General features: G+C 40.3%; 1 protein-coding gene across 4 annotated transcripts in view; it reads right to left on the minus strand.

Annotated features, from left to right (window-relative positions):
* Positions 1-23559, minus strand: part of GALNTL6 (polypeptide N-acetylgalactosaminyltransferase like 6) — a 487437-nt gene extending 463878 nt beyond the window's left edge. For all 4 annotated transcript variants that reach the window (XR_011809020.1, XR_011809018.1, XR_011809019.1 and 1 more), the window contains exon 1: positions 22905-23559. Coding sequence is in view for 1 of the 4 variants with exons in the window: in XM_027456411.3 (XP_027312212.1) it covers positions 22905-23042 (138 nt within the window). In the remaining 3 variants the exon portion in view is untranslated. The remainder of the gene's footprint in view (positions 1-22904) is intronic.
* Between the last annotated feature and the right edge of the window lie 871 nt (positions 23560-24430).

The raw sequence follows: 24430 nt of genomic DNA on the forward strand, positions 1-24430 counted from the left end.
CAAAATAAAATAAGAAAAGATAAAAAGAGAGAAAAAAAGTCAAGACTGACAGTTCAAGGAAATAAGAGACATGACATGCCTAAAAAAACCACCTGATTATTTAAAACAGTCAGAATGGGAAGGAGGGAAGTCAGTAGAAAAGACCCACTATTTTTTCAATTAAAGTATCATTTTGCAAACTATTTCTTCCTCTTAGCAGTTAAGAACACAGTTTTTCAAAGCATAGTTTTATATTGTTAGCAAATTTCTAACAAGAGTCTAAAGTTACTATGTCCAAAGTCAGGAAACTTCACAGACAACAGTTATTTCTGAATAGTGCACTGTCATCTTTCCATTGATAAATTCCATGTTGTTAATAGGTGTTAATCACACCTTCATCAGTATGCAGAGTGCCTTCTATTGTGTGGATGCTGATTACAGGTAATTTGGCAGCTGTTATAATGTGTTAGCTGCTTCAGCAATGTAGAATATATAATGATGGCTTTACTTTCTGAATTTTTATTTAGTCACGAATCTATTTTTCCATGCAAACACTCAGTTCAAGTGAAAGCTAGTCCCTACACTCTGGTATTAATGGGAAAGAAGAGCAGCATGGCATATTCTACAAGTAGATAGGATGATGTAGTCTGGGTCACCTGACCAGAAGTCAGTCTTGAGAGCTGGGGTTGCAAAGCTGCCGTGAAAACCATGATTGTCCATCTGGTTACTCTGGACATTCAGTAGCACCTACAGTATTTTCTGGAATATTCTACCTTATGAACGCTTGCTCACAGACCCTAGGAACTCAAGAAGCAATGGGGTACATATTAATTATTGATCATTTTCCCTACCTATACTAACTGAACATCTGATCAAGACAGAGAAAGTTTGGGTGTTGTGGGATAAATCCAAAATAAGTGCTGATGCTTTGTCCCAACTGTGGTGGTTTTACCGTACTGGGCAACTAAACCCCACAACCGCTCTCTCACTCCCCCTCCTTTAGATGAGGAGGGGGAGAAGTAAAGCAAAGAACAACTCACGGGTTGAGATAAGGATAGTTTAATTAAAGGGAAATAATTATAATAATTAAATAAAGACTACCATGAACTAACAATTTAACTAAAGGGAAATAAAAAGGGAAAGGGGAAAGGGAGGGGAAAAAAGGAAAATAAAAAGAAGGGAGGAAAACAAACAAACAAAATAAATGAAGGCTATATGGAAGTGCAGAGGAAAGAAATTACTCTCTACTTCCCACAAATGAGCGATGATTGACCACGTCCTTGAAGCAAGGCCTCAACGCACGCAGCCGGTGTTCGAGAGGAGGACCGACGTCTTCCAAACGAGAGCCCACCCCTCCCCTCTTCTTCCTGTTTCCACCTTTTATTGCTGAGTGTGACATCACATGGTATGGAATATCCCTTTGATTGGTTTAGGCCAGCTGCCCTAGTGATGTTTCTCTCCTCACCTTTTGCCCACCCCCTAAGAGGGTTAGAGAAAGGCCTAATACTGTGCCACTGCTGCTCAGCAGCAGACACAACACTGGTGTGATAACACTGCTGTTCCAGCTACAACTGCAGAGTACGGCACTGTATGGGCTGCTGCTGGGAAAGTTAACATTCCAGCCAGACCCAATACACCCAACATACTCGAGATCAGAATTTAGGATTCTATTTTACTCATGCATCTTCCAACTATGCCACTGATGGAACGTGGCTTTTACAACCTTTTGCACCTCATCTTTTCTCTGCTTCTCCTAACGTACATCCGTATAGACTGGCTTTACCTTCTCCACCAGCTATACCTGAGAAAAATTCCATGGTAAACATCAAATACTTCAAACCTAACCAGTGGCAACAAACGGTCATAGAAGTGCAACTACCAGAATCAAATGCTATTCGGTTTCTACAAACAGGATCTGTAGTGTGGAAAAGATACCAGAGACAGGCACAATCTACAGTAGAACTAAACTGCATTTGATCCTGTAGCCTGTTTAACATAAACTGCATGAGATAACCCCACAAGATAGCTACCAGGAGGATGAAGACCCCTGCAAAAACTAGTGTACTTTTTAAAGAACTAATGTTTTCACCTTTCAAAGTAACTAGCAACTGAAATAGATGAAGACAAAAAGAACAAGGGAGTTTTTTTTTTTGTTTGGTTGTTTTGTTGTTTTTTTTGTTTGGTTGTTTTTTTAAAGTGACTTTCCTTAAATCTGCTTACCAATTTTCAAATATAGGAAATTCATATTCTTTTATAATTTGCCTGGTTAAACCATCTACTTTCTTCCCAGGTATTTAAATATGGTCTAATCTAAGCTAGTTGTGTTTTAGCTTTGATCTATGTCAAAAGACAGAATAATCTGTCACTTTCTTATTGGTCTTCATTACTTTCATAAAAAAAAAAAAAAGGAATCGAAACACGCTTGCTAATTTAGTTATTCTAACTACTTAGTCTTGAAAGAATATTTTACCTTTCCAAACCTATGAATACAGAACACATTAGTTTCATATGAGCTCTGTACATGATCAGGACGTCAAGTAGCCAAGTAGGCTGATCTCATGGAAAAAAGCAAACTAAATGAAACTAGTTTGTTTCTTCAGCACTTCAAAAGAAATTATTATAATGAACATGATGTGCTGAGGGTCTCACTTACAAAGGTTATTACATTCTTAATACAAGGTGGACAGGTTTTCAATCTGTGTGCCCTAAAGCAGCTAACGATGATATTTTTTTTCTGACAAACTTATTTTTACGAGATTTTTCATGAGACAGCCCCTTATTATAACAGAAAGGCATCAACCTGCTTCTGTAAATTTAAGTTCTGTTTGAAAGCATTATTGCTTTCCTCAAGTTGCAGAGTAGATTTTAAAAGAACAATAGTCTCTAAAAATAAACATAATATATAACAGTCTCTCAGGCAGTGTCAAATGCAATGGAAAAAGAATGATGAGAGTTCTCCAACATGAGTTTTAATGAACCTTTTTTCTCTCTTGTGTCAGTGCAAGAATCATTTATTTTTAAAGCAATTGGTCACAGCTTTCTGTTAGAATGATGGCCTCTTGACTGATTTCGTCGAAGTGCAGAACAATAAGGAATCATAATATTCCCAAGGCGGGAGTCAGTAATGAACAAAATTTGAAGTCAGCTAAAAATGAAGTACTATACAAATTTGGCTGCAAAGTATATGTGATGCAAGTCTTCACACCATAGGACAGAAGCCAGCCACTAACTGACACAGACCTGGAAGAAATAATTTTCCTTGCAGTCATGTTAAAACCCCCACAAGCCCCTGAAGAGGGGCTCATCAGATTTATTCAACTGCAATTACTCCTTTGAAATAAACTGACGAAGGCAAATAGTTACCATTTTTAAATCAAAAAGTAACCCATGCCTAAAAACAAAACCAGACTTTTAATCTGACTCTTTTTATAAAGAGGTGAACTTTACTTGGGAAACGATGAATTTAGAGGAATTTTAAGACATGGGTGCATTGCTAAACTATCTGAAGAAGCTTGGTCATATCAGGCACTATCAGAGGACTTAGGTCAGAAACAGAAGCACAACAGACCTACTAGAACATCTTTTCTATTTGCAAATTGAAGAATTATTTTACTGTAGATACTATTCCTCATCATTAAATGTCTTGTCTTTTCACAACAATTCCCTATTGACTGAATCTCTAATTGATTACCAAATCCTAAAAGGTGCTCAACTTTTTTTTTTTTTTTTTTTTTTTTTTTTTTGCCCCAGAGCCCCTAAAAGGTGCTTGACTTCTTTTTCCCCCAGAACCAGGACTGATTCAGTGCTGGCGACAGCCCAGGGCCCAGTCAAAATAAATAAATAAATAAATAAAATTGATGGAATTGTGCCCCTGAACGAGTAACACACACATACACACACAGACAAAATACACTTGAAGAGATCCAAGGCAGAGACATCCAACCAAGTCTGTAGTGGTGACAATTTATTCTGGAGCATATGAACAACTCCCAGGTACTGCTTAACTTCAGCAGAATCTTAACAGTACACAATTCACTATATGAGAACAAAAAAAAATAAAAATCATGTAAGTGGACAGATCTTTCTACGTAGGTCATCGCATGATAAACTCAATAGCCACTGGGAGTGAGAACTGGGACTTCTATATATGAAATGCAAATGGGAACAGGGAAGCAGGTGGGTTATGACGTACTAGTGGTCATTACCCCATTTCAGCAAGAGTGGAATATTTCTGATTCAGTTCATTCAAGACAAAGAAAATGCACAAAAAAAAAAAAAAGGTATATATTTCATCTAGATTCCTCTTACCTGTTCCCACCCATTACCACTCTGCAGAAAGACACCACATGAAATATGATTGCGAAGTTCAACTGATACTTTATTTTCACGTGTATTTGGCTGCTTAGAAGGAAGAGGGAAATGGACAGTTTTCCATGACAGAAATAATTCAGATTGCTTGCTTGGGAAGAGCTAATATACAACTGAAAAATACTTATTTTTAAGTGTCACTAACCTGGGAGGAAAAACCTCTCTAACATTTTTGGCAAACTTCTTCATTCTCCTCTCAAGGAGAAACAGTATAAAAATGATACCGTATAGTTGGAGGTGTGAAAAAATCACAACCATCTTACCCTAAGAGAAAAGGCACATGGGTAACCAGCTCCCCACAGCACCTACCAAAAAGCAAAGCACCTTCAAGAAACCTCTTTAAGAGCTGAGCAGTAACAGAAGTCACAGAATAATTAATAATCCTATGGTTCTTCCATATCACTCTTTCCATCTGCAACTGAAAATTACTTTACAGAGGAAGTTTTCCTAGCCACATCTTACAAATAATGGAAGCTAATCACAGAGAAATTAAGTGATAAACTAGACACGGCACACAGAAAACTACGAAGAGAGCCTTTGTCCCCTATGAACAGGCCAGTACTTGGTCATTCACACCACTGCCCAGCACTTAAATATGCTTTAAATATTTGGAAAGGCACATTTCTTACACTGACTTAGCTTCTTAGAAAGAATATTGCTTAGTCCAATTTCAATACATTTAAACAAACTAAAGGATTTACAGATATCGCATGTCATTTTTTAATCATTCTGTAAAGATTTTCCAACAGTCTTCTACTATGAATTTTTATGTAAAGTAACTATGAGCAAACATTACATAGTAAGGTGATATAAATCCCTGATTCCATAAAACTCTCTATTTCAATTTTTTTTTTTTTTTATACAATTGATGGTTGCCACATTTTCTAACCTTTGAAATAAACCAGGCTTTTGATACTAGATTATGCTTTCCTTTGAGAACGAACACAGTAATGGGTTTGTTTCTACCTGTAGGCTTTCTAGTCACTATAAAAGGGTGGTGGTTTTACGTACATTCATATACACACGCTAGAAGCCTATTTCTAACAGAATTGTTGTTTGTTTTTTTTTCCTGTTGTTTTGTTTTTTCCTATCTCTTTGGACCTCTTCCTTCTTTAGAGTTCAAATTCATGAACCAACATGAATTCATTCAAATTTTGTTTGGAAAAAGCACATCACTGAAACCACTTAGAAGAAAGTCTCCTATTAAGTTATGTAGGAATTCCCTTCGTATGTGACTTGGTTACATGTCTGAATTGTTTACAACTCATGAAGTAAGTCATGAGTTAGCTACTGATCATGACTTCATTAAGATACCTCCTTTTCATGCTTATTTTGAATTTACTGTAACAAAGTATTTATTTTGTTTTCCAAAGCTATGTATTATTTCTAATATATTATGTCTTCCTTCTCTTTAAAACTGGAATCTTTGGGGTTCACACCTCTTATATTGGCTTATGAAATCCTATATTAATCATTGGAGTTTAGCTTTAACTATGTCAGAGTGAAAACACTGTATGCAGGCAAAAACTGCCTGTTTCTTTTTAAAAAAAATAAGTCTTATAAACATGGCTCTACTAAGTAAAAAGGTCTTTATAAACAGGCTTTAAAAAATGTTATACTCCATTAGAGAAATTCCACCTGATTGTATTTTTAAACATATATGAACTAATACTTCTATAACCTATTTTTAGGTTAACTGCCATACTCACTCAGTTCTTTTATCCACAGAAAAGACACAAAGTCACCAGTGGTTCAAACTTCTCCCTCAGCTACTACTATGAAATATCACTTGTAGGGATGAAAAAAAGGGGTTGGGGTCAATGCCTTCCAAGCCTTGGCCTCCTGACAGATTTTCTTCAGATAACTGTGATGTTGCCCAGGGTTTGGTAATAGCTATTATTGCTAGGGTACTTCATTGAGTACACCAGTTTTCAAAACGTATTTTGAAAACAGCAGGGAGAATGAAGATTTGAGAGGTTGCTTGGAGCACATAAGAGGACATTAAAGAAGGTACAAAGGTTGATGCTGGAAACATGTCAAAAGAAACTGCCTGGCAGATGGTATCCCAGAAAGGAAGGACTCTATGGTAGGATTCAGATATGAAAGAGAAAGTCAGTCCAGATGGTGACTGACAGCACTGATTACAAAACTCAGTTCCCATTGAAGGCAACAGGAGCTTTACTCCAGTAATGAGGATGGATGGCAATGAAGACCTCTTTTTTTTTTTTTTAAATCCTGTTTTCACTCTTTTCCTAAGAAAGACTCTGAAAGCACTTGTGTAATTGTGTAATTTGAGTACTAACACATGGTCACAAGTACAACTGACAGTATCATACTGCAACTTGTACATGTATATAAAAGCTAACACTATTAGCATGCACGTATTTAGTAAAGAGATCAATGGAACAATTTTACATCTTCTATAAAAGTGCAGCACAGGTTTTAGCAAATAAACATTCAAGCCTGGATTCCAGGAGAGTTCTTTGAAAACACCTTTCCCATCTTAGACATACTGCTTTTCATTAACAACTTCACGTTATGCTATTTACTAAAATAAATAAATAAAACAATAAAATGAAAGACCTTTTATGTTTATCTGTTACTGTCAGCAAACTCTTATGTGGTATTCTGGTAAGCACCTAGTAAATCCCTGACTAGCACAGCCTACAGTATCCTAGTGTACAAGGTTTCCTGTAAGCTACCTCTTCTGAAGAGAGGGAAAGAAAAGTGTCGTTTTGTTGTTGTTTTTGTTTTCTTCTTTTTTCTTAGTCATTAAAGCTACACATTCCTGTGGTAGCTTTTATTCCTACTGAAATCCAAAACACAGTCTTGATATCAAACAGAGCTCAACATGAGCAAAATGTGAGCCACGTGGAAAAAGCAAAACATTCCTATCTACAGGTACTCAGGAGTCCAAGTTATATAGGAATGAATGTACAATTCTGCAGATAACCTATAGAGCAACTTAAACATTTTTAAACTGTAATCTCATCTTAATAGGCAATATGGGCAATGTAGGCAAGTATTAGAAAACAAAAAAATGAAAGAAAAAAAAAAAACACAAAACACAATCCCCAGGTTGTTCTACATCTACTGACACAATAACATAGTCCCAAGTTTAGCACGTTCCTTATTACATCCTACCATATTCAACATGTCCCTGATTTTGTTCTGGGCAGGAAAAATTAAACATTACTAAGGAGAGAGAGAAAGAAAAAAAGCTGCATACAAACTAAAAGTAAACTAAGCATGCAGAAGACTCTGGGAACCTATTGTTCCCACCCAACTGAGAATGAAGAAAGGGGATCAGTGCCCATTTAAGTACTGATTAAAGCTTTGCATCTTGAAATTATGTTTTTGGTCTGCCTCAAATACTAACTAATGCACCAAGACATGTATCAACAATAGGAAAACATGCACTGTCACAGTTACACTTAGTCTAGGGTACACGCTTCCTTGGTGTGTCACACCTCAGATTCATTGTAAAGCATCAATACTGAATCTGACAGTTTTCTCCCTGGCTTACCAGAAAGTTCTCCAGTGTCCAGTAACTCACTCAAAAGCCCCTCATGTTCCACAACTTGATTTGCCATCAGCAGCTACCATGGATTACTTTAGCTTAAACATTATTAGTATATGAATGTCCTTCATAAAAAGTAATACTGAAAGGTCAATTGAGCCGACTATCTGTTTCTGACAGTGACCAACAGCACATCCTAAGGAGAGATATAAATGCATGACAAACAAGCAATTTCACTTCCCACTATCCTCCTCCAGCAACTGGTTTGAAGACTTCACAAGTCAGAGATGGCATCTCTAGCCCTAATGCATTTTTCTGCCATGAATGCATTCGATTATTTCTTGCAATCACGCAAAATTTTAATACCTACAATCCTTGGCTCAAAAAGCTCCATAGCTTAATAACCTGCTCTTCAAAGACCTGTGACTGCCATTTGTTTTGAACCCTAGCACAGTATTTAATTTGATGTTATTATTTCTATTGAAGAGAACAAATTAAGTGTTCCCTGCATATCTTCTCCATGTTACTCTCTTCTAAGATACCTCTATCATACTTCTGTCCTCTCTTCTTATCAATCACTCAACAATGAAGCCTTTACATAATTTAGTCACCCTTGATAGGCATCTTTTCCACTCCATCTGTGATGATTACGATTGCACCAGAATTACATACAGTATTTCAGAGTGCAAAATGAATTTACACAGTAGTAATAACAATGTTATCCTCCTCGAAATGAAAGTTAACATTTTCATAAAATGAATACAAGCATCAAGAACTCCTTCCTGAGTAGCAATTACTGTCTCAAAAGTTATTGCTGTGTATGTAGAACTAGGATTATTTACTTCCCCATACACCTTATTTCATATTTATCCACATTTTATTTCAGAGGGCTAGATGAAGAAAGACAGCATTATGTGGAGAGATCTGTAGTTAGAGCAGTAATATTCTGCTTGTATCCTACCCCATATTCCTCCCCACACACAGACCTTTTGTTTTTCATTTTTTCTTCCATATATAGGATCTGTCCATTACAATGTATCATCTTATTTTTTATGCACCTGTTTCCTACGCATAAATCACCTCTCCTCTATTTCTAAGCACTTCAGAATTTCCTCAGACTAATAGCAACCCCAAAACATAAAATAGTTATTTACCTTCCCAATTATTCTTCTCTGAAGCATCTGGAATGAATCTTTCAGGCTTAGTTTTACATATTCTCTCCTCTTAAGTGGCTTGATGTTCAAGATGCCTGCTGATCTCTTGAGCATCTCAGCCACTGCCAAGTTACTGTTCTCCTACACAAGGTAGGAGTCTTAATTTCAAACACTGTTTTTATCCCTCTTTCACAGTCAAGAGACCTCTAAATCAGTAGAAAAGATTGTTCTAGGGAGGTGCATGTTCTGTTTATAGTAAGGAAATTTCCACAACTTCAGTACAGGTCTACTTCCAAGTAGTAGTCTATGACTGGACTCAGTTTTCAACTGCTCTTGTAAAAGACAAATTAAATGAAAACCTACAGCTGCAACCTGAAGTTACTAGTGAAACTTAATGAGTTATTCAGGCATCTAAAGCACTGTCCAACATGTGAAGTCCAATGTCTCTGAAGAGTGAGCAATGTCAATTTTACTGAGATGAGACCGCTTGGGTTACTAAACTTTGGGGTTTTATTGTTACTGTTGCCTTCTATTTTGTTATTGTTTGGGTGTTGTTTTGTTTTGTTTTTGGCATAAGCTGCCCATAATGTTAGATTTGGTGGAGCAACTCCAGTACTGCCTTGCACAGAAAAGCCTGCTAAATTGAAATACTGATACCTATTTGAGATGTGAAGAAAAAAAAAAAAAAAAAAAAAGCATCCGCGTTTTTGGGAAAAAAAATGCAGTAAACCCTCACTCTAGCTCAATTCTAAAGCAGAGCACAGCAAGTAACACTTTCCACTCCAAAAAGTAAAAAAATACAAAGGCACCTGTGCAATAACTAAAGATATGACCTTTAAAAGAAAAAATAAACACAATGCTTTTTCAAATGAAGTTTTGGAAAATCATCTGCTTTACAGAATTCTCCTATCCTGCAACACAAATAACAGCAATTTCCCACAAACATACCAAAACTTGGGGTGAATCACACTTCCTTCATATGCTTTTCAGTCCACTATACCTAACAGAGCACTTCAATGACTACATCATTTGGCATTTAAACACCGCTTGAGACCATATTCTCTGCCCAGCCACAGCAAACACATTCAAGGGATGATGCCCCAAGCCCTGTATAAGCAGGTAACCCAGTATTAGTGCTGTTTGTATCACTGGGAGAAGTGACACATCCCCCCCCCCCCTGCATGCACTGCTATTTCTCTGACAACCAAAGCCTATCTCCAGCCACTGATGCTAAAAACACCACAAAGTGTTGAGAAGCCAAGAAGCCAAGTCAGGCAGCCCTACTAAGACTCTCTGCTTGGTTTTGGATGCTCAAAGAGCATCACCAAATTACAATTTCCACACCAAAACATCCGGAGCTACTTAGTCTTTCCAATCTTCGGGATGCAAAGGATAAGAGAGGCTGTTTGCTCTGAGCCCAGCTATAGCAGCACAAGTTTGCTGAGATGAGGGGATACAGAAGGGGAGGATGCATTGATACCTAACATACCAAAAAAGCACCTGCACCTCACTATGTCTTCCCTTTATATCAAAAAGACAGGTCTGCTTTCTCAGAGCACTAGTACAAAAAGGTGACTACATGTACAACAGAAGAAAATAAGATTATAGAGTCTCATCTTGAGAAGGAGCTTCAGTTTGCTGTATAAAATTATGAAGCCTGCTTTATTCACACACAGTTTCAATTCACTAAAACATTAAAAGCCCACAGGTCATGTTTGTACGATGCAGTTAACATAAAACTAAGAGCTTACTGCAATCAAAATAAAATATTCCTCACTGGCACTACTTCAATAATTGACCTAGCCTGGGGTCATTTTAAAACAGTTTAAATGCATCATTAATCCAGGGTATTCCAAAGCAGCTTTATTAATACACTATAATAAATTAAAATAGATAAACAAGGTTGCAGTTAGCATTTAAAAAAAATCATAGTAACAATATATGCCAGAGATGCAGGTTAGAGAAACATGAAATAAAAGGCACAGGAAACATGCTAGCAGTGTGACTTGCAATAACCAGAAATGCATTTGACGGAATATAGTTCCCTTATTCTTCTTCTGGTTGTACATTTTCCTTTCAAGTTTCCTCCCTGTCACTTCCAACTTAACACTCTGGCAGCTTTTCATTCTCCATTGTCATTAAAAGCTGGTCTCTCTAACAACCAGATCAGTAAATTGGAGGTTAATCTGTAATACGAAGAAGGTTACTGAATGGAGCAGGTCAGTCATTTAATTTTTTTATTTTTTTATTTTTTAGATCACACACGTTGGGAGAAAAGCAGGTTAGCAAAATGTTACAAAGACAGCAGCTTTGGGCAAGTATTTTTTGAACAAACTCATTACAGTCTCCTACTGTAATGTAATGTATAGGAGAATCCAGCATTTATAGAACAGAAAGGACTAAAAGGCAGATTGGAAAGAATCAAAAGCATAAATGATATGAGCCAACATATCTATTGCCTACATATTATAAGGCTTGGAAGTAGGGAGGGGAAAAAAAAGTTCAGTAGATCATCAAAAGTAGTCACTGTGCAAAAACTGTACATAGAGCCAGCCCACATACAATCTGTGCATAAAGAGGGACAGGAGACAAAAACAAGCCAAACATTAACATTTATTTAGAAAAAAAAAAAAAATCCAAAGACACTTTAGGCTGTACTGAATTTATATCCATAAACTTATACTTTCCCACACCTCTAAGATTGTTAGGGCGTGCTACACTACGAAAAATGAACTCCCTCACCGTGTAGGGAGTAAAGATGGTCTTCTCACATCCTCTTGTCTGTTAACAGAGGCGTGTATTTACAAATATACACATATATAAAAGGAAAAAAAAAAAAAAAAACAAAAAAAACCACACTCAGATTCCACACATGAAAAGCATTTCTGAAGAATCTATTCTACTTACAATTCCTTTAAAATGCACCCATGAAGAATCTCAACTCACTTGACTCAGTAGTATTTTACTTTCATAAATCACATAACAAATGTTACTAAACCATTTGCTTTAGTATTTCAAGACCTCCACAGCCTGAAGGGGTTACAATGCACACAGGCAGTAAGTACATGTGTCCTGGGCTTGATCTCCTATGTTCATTTGTCATGTACATCTATCCCAGATGCAGTAGCAGGTTTCCGCTTAGCATGATGCCATCTCCATTTCTCTTCACCCATTATAAAATACAATTTTTCTTTGTTGCTTCTGAAGAAGACATCTGTTGTGCATCTTGAGCACTTGAAGACAAATTTCTATCTCACTTGTTCATGCTGCAGTTGTTCCAATAAATACACCTTTGTCTTTTCTGACAGCACTTTTGCTCTGTGTGGGGTCAGAATATGCACTGTAGCACCTGGAATTCCTGAGCAATAATTTGCCGAGATACCACCTCAATTTTATAAAGAACAAGTCTCATGTTAATAGCAGCTCTCTGTAAAGCACTTCCTCTCTACCCATTGTATATGAACACTTTAAACAATGCCTTGGCATCTTTTGCAGCTCTTGGTGTCTCCTCTCCTCATGAAGTAAGGAGATGGGGAAGATTGGGAAAGATTGCATATGGTCACAGACCGTGTTTCCAGTCAAATTTATTTCTCAACCTTCTGCAGCTCCTCAAGGAGCAGTTCCATGTCCCCCTCTGCATCCCTTCCTGCATGCGTGGCATGGCTTTTGCAGCACTCAAGATTCCAGCTTGCAATATTGTTTCTAAATTCATTTAGTACAGGCAGTTTGTGGGTAGAGGTGAATACAGTTTAATTTCCATGTTAGCTAAGCATAAACTAACATACATGTTCTGGCTGTGCTTGGGCTTGTATCTCTTACATGGATTACTTTAGGAAAATATGGTAAAACCACCCTTCTCTCAGACTGCTACCTAACTTGCTATTGATCAAGAAGTAATATCAATCAAAATAAATTTGACTGTTAGGAGAAGTATCTATGTACTTAGTATCTATGTACTGTCCCACCACTTCACTATCATTGGTGATCACATCAAGGATGCCCTTATACTGAACAAGATTTAATCTGATGTGAAACATGGGTTAAAAATGTTGCAGAAATATTTTGCTGTGAAGCTTTTGCATTTCATCTGCGTTTTCTAGTAATTTTTAGAGCCATCTAAAGTACTTTTTAATGTCCATTTATGGTGTGAGTCTAATCATTTTGTAATTTTAGTGGAAAATTCATTACTTAATGTGATAAGAGTTCTAGATTTACATTTTTACACTGGTGTTATAATTGCAAAATTTGACCAGCAATTTGACTGTCACTTCAGTTTATATTGAGCCATTCTGGAAAAACAACATCCGTTCAGGCCTGTCATTCATTTTGTATCCATATCAATGGCAACTTAAAATGTAGTCATTTATCAGAGCCTGAAACACAACAATATTTTCCTTGTAAGATGGCATTAATGGGTCTTTTTCATGCATTTCTCATGCTAATGTGAAACTACCATTCTGTAGAAAAAACAATCAAAAAATTTCCAAGATTCAGGCAATCCAATAAAATAATTTACCCAGCAATCAAATGAGACACCAAAAATATTAAAGAAACTGAAGCGTGTTCTAATGTGTTCTCTCCCACCCTCCATGAACCCCCTCCTCCCCTGCCAAAAAAAAAAAAAAAAAAAAGGCAAACAAGGACAAAAAGAGGCTAGAGGCAGAGTTTTACTGCTACGCTTAAAATAGGAAGTCTTTCCCCATAAAAGGGCCACAGGAGCTGTTTTGCCTCTCATACATATCCTGGTTTCAGCTGGAATAAAGTTAATTTTCTTCCCAGTAGCTGGTATGGTGCTGTGTTTTGGATTTAGGATGAGAATAATGCTGATTACACATGGGTGTTTTAGTTGCTGCAAAGCAGTGCTCACACAGAGCCAAGGACTTTTCTACTTGTGCTGCCCTGCCAGCGAGGGGGCTGGGGGTGCCCCAGGAGCTGGAGGGGACACAGCCAGGACAGCTGGCCCAGACTGCCCAAAGGGATGTCTCACACTGCCTGGCATCACACGCAGCAATAAAACTAGGGGAGTTGGCTGGGGTAGGAGCTGGGGTCACTTCTCACAGGCCGGTGAGCAATTGCATTTTGGATAATTTACTTTGTACATTCTTTTTATTATCATCATTATTATTATCCCTTCCTTTTATGTCCTATTAAACTGTCTTTATCGCAAACCATGAGCTTTTCCCTTTCTTTTCTCTCTTCCCCCATTTCACTGGGAGAGGGGAAGGGGAGGGGAGCAAATGGCTGTGCAGTGCTTAGCTGCCTGCTGGGTTAAACCACACCAATACATATTAAATAAGTGAACAACTGCATTAAGCCATGGATTATATACAGTGCAGGACAGATGATTCAGAATTGGCGAAACAGTGAAGGATATTATTTCAGCACAAATTTAGACACAATTAGCAGTCTTTTCTAAAGAAACCTAGCTCTGGCTAACTACCACCACATCCTGAAGAGCTTTGCTAGGGATTGGCAAAATTTTGCCAAGGGGTAATCTGTGCAGAAGACAAATTTCTGTTGCCAGTGCCTACTGGAGCTAGCTCAGAGGAGGGAATACCTCAGACCTTCCAAGCACACATGCACTTACTCAGCCTTGCCTTCTCCGATACAAACCAATAAACCTACAGAGTCATTGGCCAAACATAAAGTTGCACAAACAACTTTTTGCCCAAGGACCGAATGTCAGAACAGAATGACAAACTGTCCATAACAGACAATTATGTTACCTAATGCAAAACTGGGGGATTTTAATCACAGTGAGGAAAAAAACAGAGGGGACAAAACATCTCATACTGCAGAAGCTGCTAGCATTGCATGGCTGCATGTGCAGGACCTCTACTTCCCAGGCACTGGCTCTGAACAGATAGAGAGGGAGCCCTTGCACTTCCCCATCTTCATCTATAAGCAGAACTTGTACAGTCTGGCTATGAAGTGTTGGACTAGGTGATCTTCAGAGTCCAAAGTTTTCGGACTAGATGATCATCAGAGGTCCCTTCCAAACTCGGCCTTCCTGTGATTCTGTTCTTTCTTGTCCTAAACATTTCTTTACATGCTCCTAGTGCTTAATTTATAGAACACTATTTTCAGAGGGGAATAATAAATAAACAGGTTAAAAAATTCTAAACTAACCCATCTGTTACTCCATTTCTATTTTAAGTTCAAGTATGAAAAATTATGCTTCTTTAAGCAAATGAGCACCTTAAGTTAGTCTGATAAATCTACACTTACACACTTCAGTGAGCAATTCAATTTCCAAAGCACCCTGTATTAACATGGGTGTCCTGACCAAATCCTAGTTCAGATAATTATCCTGCCTAGCTAAATCTCTTAGCAGCATCGCATCCTGTCATGAACTGCTGTATAGCACACAAGCAAACTGCTAAATCCCCACTGTATTTTAAGCTAAGAACCAATGGTTTATCAGTGATTGATGAATCATTTACATTGTATGGGACAGATTTTCTGGCCTACTATGTCCAGTTTGCACCATAAATTCAGCTGGCTAAGCGTAGGAAACTGCCCTGGATATGGTGTCTCTGAGCTGGCACAGACCTGACAGAAGTTGTAGGGCACCACACAGTCACTGCAGTTCCAGACATTGCCACTCTCCACATGCTTTGCTGCTCACACGGCTCTGAAGACAACGTGCAAATATTCTTCAGCTACATCAGGGAAGAGTCTGGCAGATAAGCTTAAGCTGTTGTGGAGGTGGTTTCAGATGATCCAATGAAGCATCTGTCAAATGCTGTTATGTCCTGTCACCAGGGACTTGGCTGAAAGTTTCAGGTGTTGGATGGTAACCAACAGCTGGAGGTGAGGGGGGAACAGGATGCTGTAGTTGTCTGTTAAATCCATATACCTGTTAAACTCGTATTTCTGCCAGTGACTGCTTCCTAAAGCAAGAGCAGAGATCTTCACTAAATAGGGTCTGACCAGAAGAGGGGACGGGAAATTTCTTCAATGAGATCTGCCAAGAAATCTTACAGTGGTAGCATAAGACAGCATCGTCTCTGTGAAACACTGTCTGGAACAGAGATGTGGCTGCTCTGACCCAGCAAGGTACAAACATCCAGAAAAGGGACAGCTGTACCCTGTGCATTTCCTACATCAGTTTTACATACACCTCACCATTTAAATTCCTACGGTGCTGTTAATATATCGCTATTAGCTTGGTGATTAAATAGCTGGCTGGAATTACCAGGTGTTTGCATTAATTTAGAGACATGTCTTCTCCTATATGAAGACACGAAATTATGGAAATGAAGGTAAAGAAGTTGAAAGAGAACCATGAGAAGTTCCTGCAATACAGTTTCTTCCTTTCCTTCTCCCATGATACAAGCTTTACCTCTTGAGCAGACCTCCTCAAACAGGTCTCTTCCAAAAGGTTTTTCATAAAGAGGGATAGGATTTCTCTATCAAAGGCATATTTTGAGGAAGATTACATAGTCTAGCCCATCACCCTCTAATGTTCCACCAAACACGGCAAGTATTAAAACCAGTGTGAAAGCAATGAATCACAACAAAGGTTGACCTTAAAAACCAGTTTACACTGACATTCTCAGAGAGGAGTTGGTACAGCAGGTTGACATCTCCTAACAAGGCCTTTTCACATTTTAAAGAAATATTAGTAAACTGGAACTGCTATTTCGTTCAGTCAGGGTAATTTGGTCTCTTGACTGCGATGCACATTTCTGATAGATGTAGGATTTTTAGCTGGAGATTCCTGAGCTGCACCGTATTTAACTTGTCAACCTCAGAATTAATTTTTTCAGCCTTATTTAAAGTAACCAAACATGTCTGCTCCTGGCCCAGGTCCATCAAAATAGTTAGCATACACTCGGTTTTGCTGAACTCAATTGCTATAAATGCATGCATCAGCATACTGCTAGATGAAGACCATAAGTTACCTGTCTGAGCATTAAAAAGGAAAAAAAAAAAAAAAAGCGGAATTGTTCTTTCTTCTTTCCATCTACCTGCCTGCACACACAGGCCATATCTCCACTAAACCACATGTGCAGTCTGGCTCTCAACCAGGATGTAGCTACAGGATGGTGTGGTTCCCTGGACCCAAGCACAAGGGCTTTGCTCCCCACAGAGGGGGGTGAGAAAGTTTAGGAAAGAAGCAAGGGGCATCATGTCTGGCAAGGGGAATGAAACACCACTTGGGTAGGCATCCCTAATCAGTGGGGGTTCCTCTGTCCCACTGCTTTGATAAGGGCACAGAGTGCCACTCACCCCAACAAGTCCAAATATTGGTCTGCGCCTCGCATTTTCATTAGTATCAATCTGAAATGACAGTACTTCAAAAAAAATATGGTAACTGCACACAATAATATTAGAAAAAAGGCATTACAAACACAGAATTAAATGGAAATAAAACTAAATATAGAAAACAGCCCATTTTATCCTGCAAGATATACTGTTTAGTAACATTCCTGAAAATTGATAGGTATTAAATTAACCACAGGAGGGCTCCCTCTGGTACACTGAATACAACAGAAACATATTGCTAATTGCCAAAAATAATATCGTATCTTAAAAGTAACAAAGGTTTTAGAACTCAAATGATATTTTCCTCAGTAGGCTCCAATATATACGGGGGAATAAAATTATACATGAGCAATTCAGACAAATAAGTGAATTACAAAAGTGTTAACTGTCTGACTGTTAAATGCTTAAGTGGCAAACACAGACTGCCAGCGCACTGCATTTTAAGACACTGAGGTCTGTTTTGCAATGCCATCTATAGGGGCCTGGGAGCTGATGTACTGGCACAGCAACAGAAGGAGCTGGAGAATAAAAGCAGACTGAATACACTGGGTGCTGCTCTGGGGGAGAGAAATGAGGACTTGCCCAAAAGAGCACATGTACAGAAACTGAGGCTTCATTTTTTTATTATTATTATTTTAATTTTTTTTTTTTTTGCATCAGCTATAGTCAAGTAGCTACTTTTGTAGGCTTGGCCCTATTTGTCCCTATATTTATACTCTGTAAACAAAGAGAAAGACAACTCTTCTGCTTCACAAGTTTGCAGTGAAAGCAGCCACCAGTAACTGACAGTATAATAGATACCAGCATGACTGACCCTCTTCTGGTGGTGCAATTATAGGAAACAGGCACCTATTAGTGTCCTAACCAAACCATATTTAGCAGAACAGTTTGGAGCTGTGGAAATTAACTGGAAAAACATGGGAAATAGAGCTAGTGGAGAAAAAAAATGAAGTTCACTTTAAGGTACAGCTTTCATGCAGCTTCGGATGCAGAACTGGCCAAGCCAAGCCAGTACTTGGCATGCACCAGTAGTGAGCAAATGGAGCTAGCTGTCCTGCAACAACTGTGCCTATCCAAACCCCAGTACTCAGCAGTAGGAAACATTTAACCTCAGGGTAAGTTGGAAATTTCACCTCTTTCATGGACTTCAGAAACTAATGACCCTTTGCAAGACAGATTTCAGTCCAAAAGTGCTTTCTGGATTCAGAAGGCAAAGCTGGCACCTTCACATTTTGCGCCCATTTGCCAGCTACGGCACGTGCTTGGGAGCTGTAAGAACTACATTCTCCTTATCTTGAAGAGTCCATTTAAATCTCTACCTCACGTGTCCCAAGAGAAAGACCTAAGCATCAGGCTAACCAGATAGAAATATGGGCTTCAAAGGACAAGGGAAAGAGAGTGTGCCTCCATCCCACTGAAAAATGCTTTCCCCTGGCAAGATACCTGTGTTTTGGTCTCTGCTCCAGGCACCGTGCATGCACTGGAGAAAAAAAAAAAAAAAAAGGTACAAACACTGGAATAAAATGTGCAAACAGCATTATCCCTGAGGCACTTTAGTCCTGCAGTGGTCAGGCAATTGGACTAGCTGATCTTTGAAGGTTCCTTCTGACCGAGCTATTCTGTTCCACTCAAAGCATGAACCCCAACCACAGCCCCTCCCATAGAAGTGGCTGAATCGGGGGGGTAAATTTGCACCCAGTGCTATGCCAAACCTAAGTAAAACAAAGCAAATCCACCTTCTTATAAATGTATCAGTGGATACTTCACTAGACTGTCCTCCTCTTCCAGCCAACTACACCGGCATCCCTTGAAAACAGAGAGAGAGGCATCTTGCAGTACTTTTCACCAAATATCTGTATTATGGACACTGGAAAGCTGTTGTGGGAAATTTGGTTCCATTACATGAAGTTATTTTTCATCTATTGCAACTGTATAAACAGACAAGGTTACAGCCTTACTGCAGCCAGATAAAGTAGCACTAACTTTAGTCAGCATCAGGGTAGCCAGGTTTGCACTAGAATTACATCCCACAAGGCGTACTGCGTCGTTGCCGGTTCCAACAGCAAACTAAAATGAACTTAAAAGCTTGGCCAGCATAACTTAACACCCCAACACCCTGCCTTGGAAATGTGTCACAAGAAAAGATCAGATCAGACAGGATACTTACATCACATAAGTAATATTTCAGTGACAAAAAAAAAAAAAAAAGTTAAGCTAACTGTAGAAACTATCATCAAAACTCAAGGATACCAAGAGCCGTTAAGGAATTTACAAGGCTTTTTTAAAAAGGCCATAAAGTACCCTCTTCAATTTCTCTTATTCCTATAGTATAGGTAGAAAGACTAACTTAGAAAGAATTAAAACAGACTTTTTTTTTTTTTTTGCATTTCACATGCAGTATTTTGCATATCCTGTTTTACTATCAAACTGTATCTGACAGTTGCTCTGTGCAACTCAGACCTTAGTCTCTGTACCTTTGCCTTTGAAGCCTCACCTTAAATGGTGTGAAAAAACAAAATTAAATAACAGTATTCAACATATAAAGACCACGCCTATCAATATCACAAGTGAAAACCTTAGGAAAATATGGTAAGAAAAAGTAAGTTTGTATGAAACACTCAGAGGTTAATAATGCGCATAGAATTAATGTACAGCGATCAAAATCATTAATGCCGTCTGAAATCACCGTTGTCAACACCATTTTCTCATCTTATAATCTCTCCTCAGGAAGAAAGAAAGAGCTGCTCTGCTCTGAAACAGACAATTTGCATGACGACAAAAAAAATAATCTTATGTAACTTCTCGGAGCAATACTTTAAAGAAGAAAAATGTCAACTTATGTTGTTATATTAGAATTTCCAGATAATGCTAAAGAGCACAACTGCCCTCTTCTCTGCATGGGGAGTGACAACGTGCCCAGGGGACACTGCTCTGCACACTGATACAAACAGACTGTTTTTGCCACGTGGACTGCTTCTGAGCAGCTTCTCTGCTTATTGCTGTCAGGATACCCTGCCTCAATCAGCTTGCTGTCATGCCTCCTCCACTCCAGAGCTGCAGTGAGCAGCCTAGGTGGTCAGAAAGGCTGACAGAGCCCTCATTCCCAGGCAAGTTTGGAAATGTCTGCTTTAGCAATGCATTGGGAAGTTCCATTTTCAACTCATCAGAGTATCAGAATTTCACTCTGCCACCTCCTCAGAAACACCTGATGATCAGTTACATTGGTTGAGCTGTTATTAAAATAAAGACGGCATGTCTGTAAGCATTACTGCCAACACCAGAATACTACCAGGCACACATTTTACTCATGAGGGTGAAACTAGCTCTGACCCTCTGCCATCCTCATGACGTACCAGAACAACCTCACTGTACATCACCATCTCATGTTCTGCCTCCACCTACATACCTGTGAAACCTAACACAGCTTTAGTATATATAACTAAGGTCTGTTGCAATTTCAGTAGAATTGACCTTTAAACTTGTGTTAAGTCACACTAAATATCGAGTAATCGAATACCTCAAGGGCAAAGACAGAATTTCAGCACTAACCACGTTCATCTCCTGCTAACTCTAGAGGGGAACAACAACAACAACAAAAAGTTATAAAGATTATCATAGTAGTTACCCAACATAACCTCTTCTAGTATTACCTTTTTTCTAGCATAGTCTTAAAGAAATACGTTGACCATCTTCTTATAATCTAATTTTATATAAAACAGTTGATCTCAAAACTTGTACTGCAAACCTCATTCCTTGTATGCACTTTGGGTTATGATGCACACATCAGAAGGCACAAGTACCACAATTACATCATGCCACCCTACCTGCTATCCTCACACAGTATGACATTTCCAACACAACTTCAGTTCTGACAGTGATACTGGAATTACATTAGAGTCAGCTGCAAGGTTCAAAGTTTCATTGCCAATTTTATTGTTTTCTCATTAAAACAAACCCATTATTGCTCCATTAGCATTCAGGTGGGGGGGAGGGAGGTGAACTAGGAAAAAGAAAACACTTTAAGAAAACTTAGAATTTAAAATTTACTCATTAGCAAGTCTCACTAGCCCTTCACATATGTTCAGCTGCTTGCTAATTGCTAAGGTCTTCTTCAACCACTGCATCCGGAACTATTTTTTTTTTAACACTATTTCACCGTGAATGCTATCCAGACACACTCTGCTTAGAGTTCAGTCTTGAAGATACGAAGTTTCATCTTATCTCAAGGCATATGTCTTTTTAAAAGTCATGCAACAAACACAGAAATCATTATTTGCACTGAACACTTCAGCTTTCCTAAATCATAAAGTAAATCAGAAACTGCAAAGACTACAGTATGCACCTTGTAAACTAATGACAGACACTTATGATCATGTATAATTTTCTTTCAGCAGAAATTATTTCCAGCTACAGTCTAGCACCTGACATCTACTGCATTTTAAAACCCTTGGAAAGATAGAGTAAGCTTCAAATTCCTCCTGTGGTAATTAGGGTATCTTCCATTCAGCATATTTCATTAACTAAACTGATGACACTTTGGAGGAATAACTTCCATAATGGATAGCTATATTAAAAAAGAATCAAATATGTTACCGTTCAGTTGAAGGAACTGACTTAAATACAGTTAGTATGTGGCAAGTGCATTATATACGTGGGTGATGACCCTTGAAATTAAGACTACTAATACACTAAAATGATATATGATGCTGTCTTGCACACTCCAACATCGAGGCTACGCAAGTAGTAAACAAACAAAAAGATCAAACAATCCCATAATTTCTTACTAATGACCTGTAAAATATTTATAATATATTTAAATTACACTGACAATTACGGTGTAGGAGCATAGCACTGCTGAGCAGAACACAGATAAATGTAAGCGTATAAATGGTAAACTGCAGGCGGGGTTTTAAGGTGCTTCATTACAACAACCCCCCAAAAACTAAACTTCACTTAACACAGGTCTTACTGGGATTTATGAGCCATGCACAAGCCCAGTGAGTCGAAGAATAACTTCAGGGAAAAAAAGAAGGAAAAACAAAAACACCTTGCTTATGTCACCCGTGAGTTGACATAAGTTGACATGATTAATAATGGTGATGGAGGAGAATGTAAACTAGAAATATCTAAAAGTTGGTTGTGCCATCAATCTGACAGGCACTCTTTAGGTCACTTTAGTAGCGTTCAAAAGAAAAAAAGACCGACAGCCACTTCTCTGGAGTTTTCAATAAGAAGGGTAGGAAAGAGAGGCTGGAGGTGGTCGGTGAACTGGGAGGATTACGAGCAGTTTTAGCGGCACAGAGCTGCTCACGGTGCTCACCGCCGAACAGACCCCTGAAAGTTGCGACAGGAACTCCACTTCTCGTCGGGAAACCCGCGGGACCCCAGAGCCCAGCACCCCCCGGGCTGACCCCCGAAGCATCCAAAATCCCGCATCTTCCCAATTTCACAGTCGGCTGCCGTGCCTGGACACCGGGGCCACCCGGGGCTAGCCACAGGGCGAATTCCCTCGCCCACAACTTTCTCCCTTCGCTCCGTCCGTGCCACCAGCAGCCCGTGCGGAGCCACCCGCCGCTCCCAGCCCCCCCAAAAAAAAACCCCGCAGCTCCTACCTGCGGCTCGGAGGGCTCGGCGGGCTTCACCAGGTGCTTCTCCTTGTAGAGAGCCCAGAGGCCGATGTCGGGCAGGAAAATGAGAGCCGCGCTGAAGAGCAGCGTCATTTGCAGAAACCGCTTCTGTTTCCTCTTCATGGCCAAAGCCGGGCTGCCCTGGCGGCGGCGGCAGCTTCCCCGGCGCCACGTCCTTCCCTCCCCGCCGCCCCTCGCAGGGGCCCGGTGCAGCGCAGAAACTTCGCCCGCCTCACGCCCGCCCGCCCCCTGCCCGGGCGGGGCTGGGGTCGGGGCTGGCGGCCGCTACTCCCCCCGCCCCGCCGCCCCCCCGGGAGCTCATGGAGCGGCAGGCGGCCCGACACCGAGCGATAAAACGATAGAAGAGGTAAAAGGGTGATGGTGATGCGAGGACCGGCCGGCCGGCCCGCCTAGCTCCCGGGTACCACCGGAGCGCTAAGGAGGCGCGGAGCCGCCCGCCTCACGTCCCCCTCCTGCCGCCCGGGCACACGAGGCAGGGGGTTTGGGGGGGCTGAGGAGGGGGGGGCGCGGCATCATGAGCTCATCGCGCGTAATTTGCTAAGCAAGGGTTAAAAGGGAAAAAAAATAATAAAATAAATGAAAAAAGCGGCGCGCAGAGGGCGGCGCGGCGGCACAGCGCTCCCGTCCGCCGGGGGGAGGAGAGCAGCCAGGAGGCGGCTCGGCTCGGCTCGGCTCGGCCCCCCCACCACGTGCACCGGCCGGGCCGGGGGCGGGCAGCAGCGGTCCCGCCCCGCCGCGCCCCCCCCCCCCCCATCCCGGGCCAGCGGGGCCCCCCCGTGCCGGTACCGGTACCGGTACCGGAGCCGGTGCCGCCGTGCAGCGCAACGCAGCGGGGACGGGGCTTGCGATTCCCGTTGCGGTCCGCCCTCCTGGGCGCTGCGTGAAACGCGGGGGATCCGCACCGGGAGCAGCCCCGGAGGTGGTGGAAGCGGCGTGGCCGCTGCCCGGGGTGCTGCTCAGGCACGTTCGGGCTCCCGGTCGGAGTTGGGCTGCCCGGCCCGAAGCCACACTGCTTCCTTTCTGCCCCAACTAACTCCTCTAGGCAAAACAGGAGCATGCTCGGGTTAACCTCGCTTGGACCAAGTGAGCGCCCTTTCAGCTTCGTCACCTCACACAGTGGGAAAATGTGCACCCTGTTGTACTGGGAATACACTTATAACCCATACCGTAAAATAAAGGTGTATCTAACTGCCTTTTTTTCTGTATAAAAACTGCCAACTATAGCCCGTGTTTCTGTTGATGGCTTAAAGCATTCCTGAATGTCCAGGGCTAAATCCTACAGTGAGAACCTTCTTCCTGCACCTGAAGTGCATCCCTACACAAGGTGGGAAGTAGTTCCGCCCTTCTCATGGGTGAGATCGACTGGGGCCTTCCACAGAACCGCCTTGTGCAGAAAGCCTTTCCTACACATGTATAATACAATAGGAGAGGCAGCTGAAGCTTATTTTTAGGAGAGTAGCTGGAGATAAAGGAAAGCTTGTGGGAGGAAC

Source organism: Anas platyrhynchos, chromosome 4 (assembly GCF_047663525.1).
Source record: "Anas platyrhynchos isolate ZD024472 breed Pekin duck chromosome 4, IASCAAS_PekinDuck_T2T, whole genome shotgun sequence".
NCBI classification, from domain to species: Eukaryota; Metazoa; Chordata; class Aves; order Anseriformes; family Anatidae; genus Anas; species Anas platyrhynchos.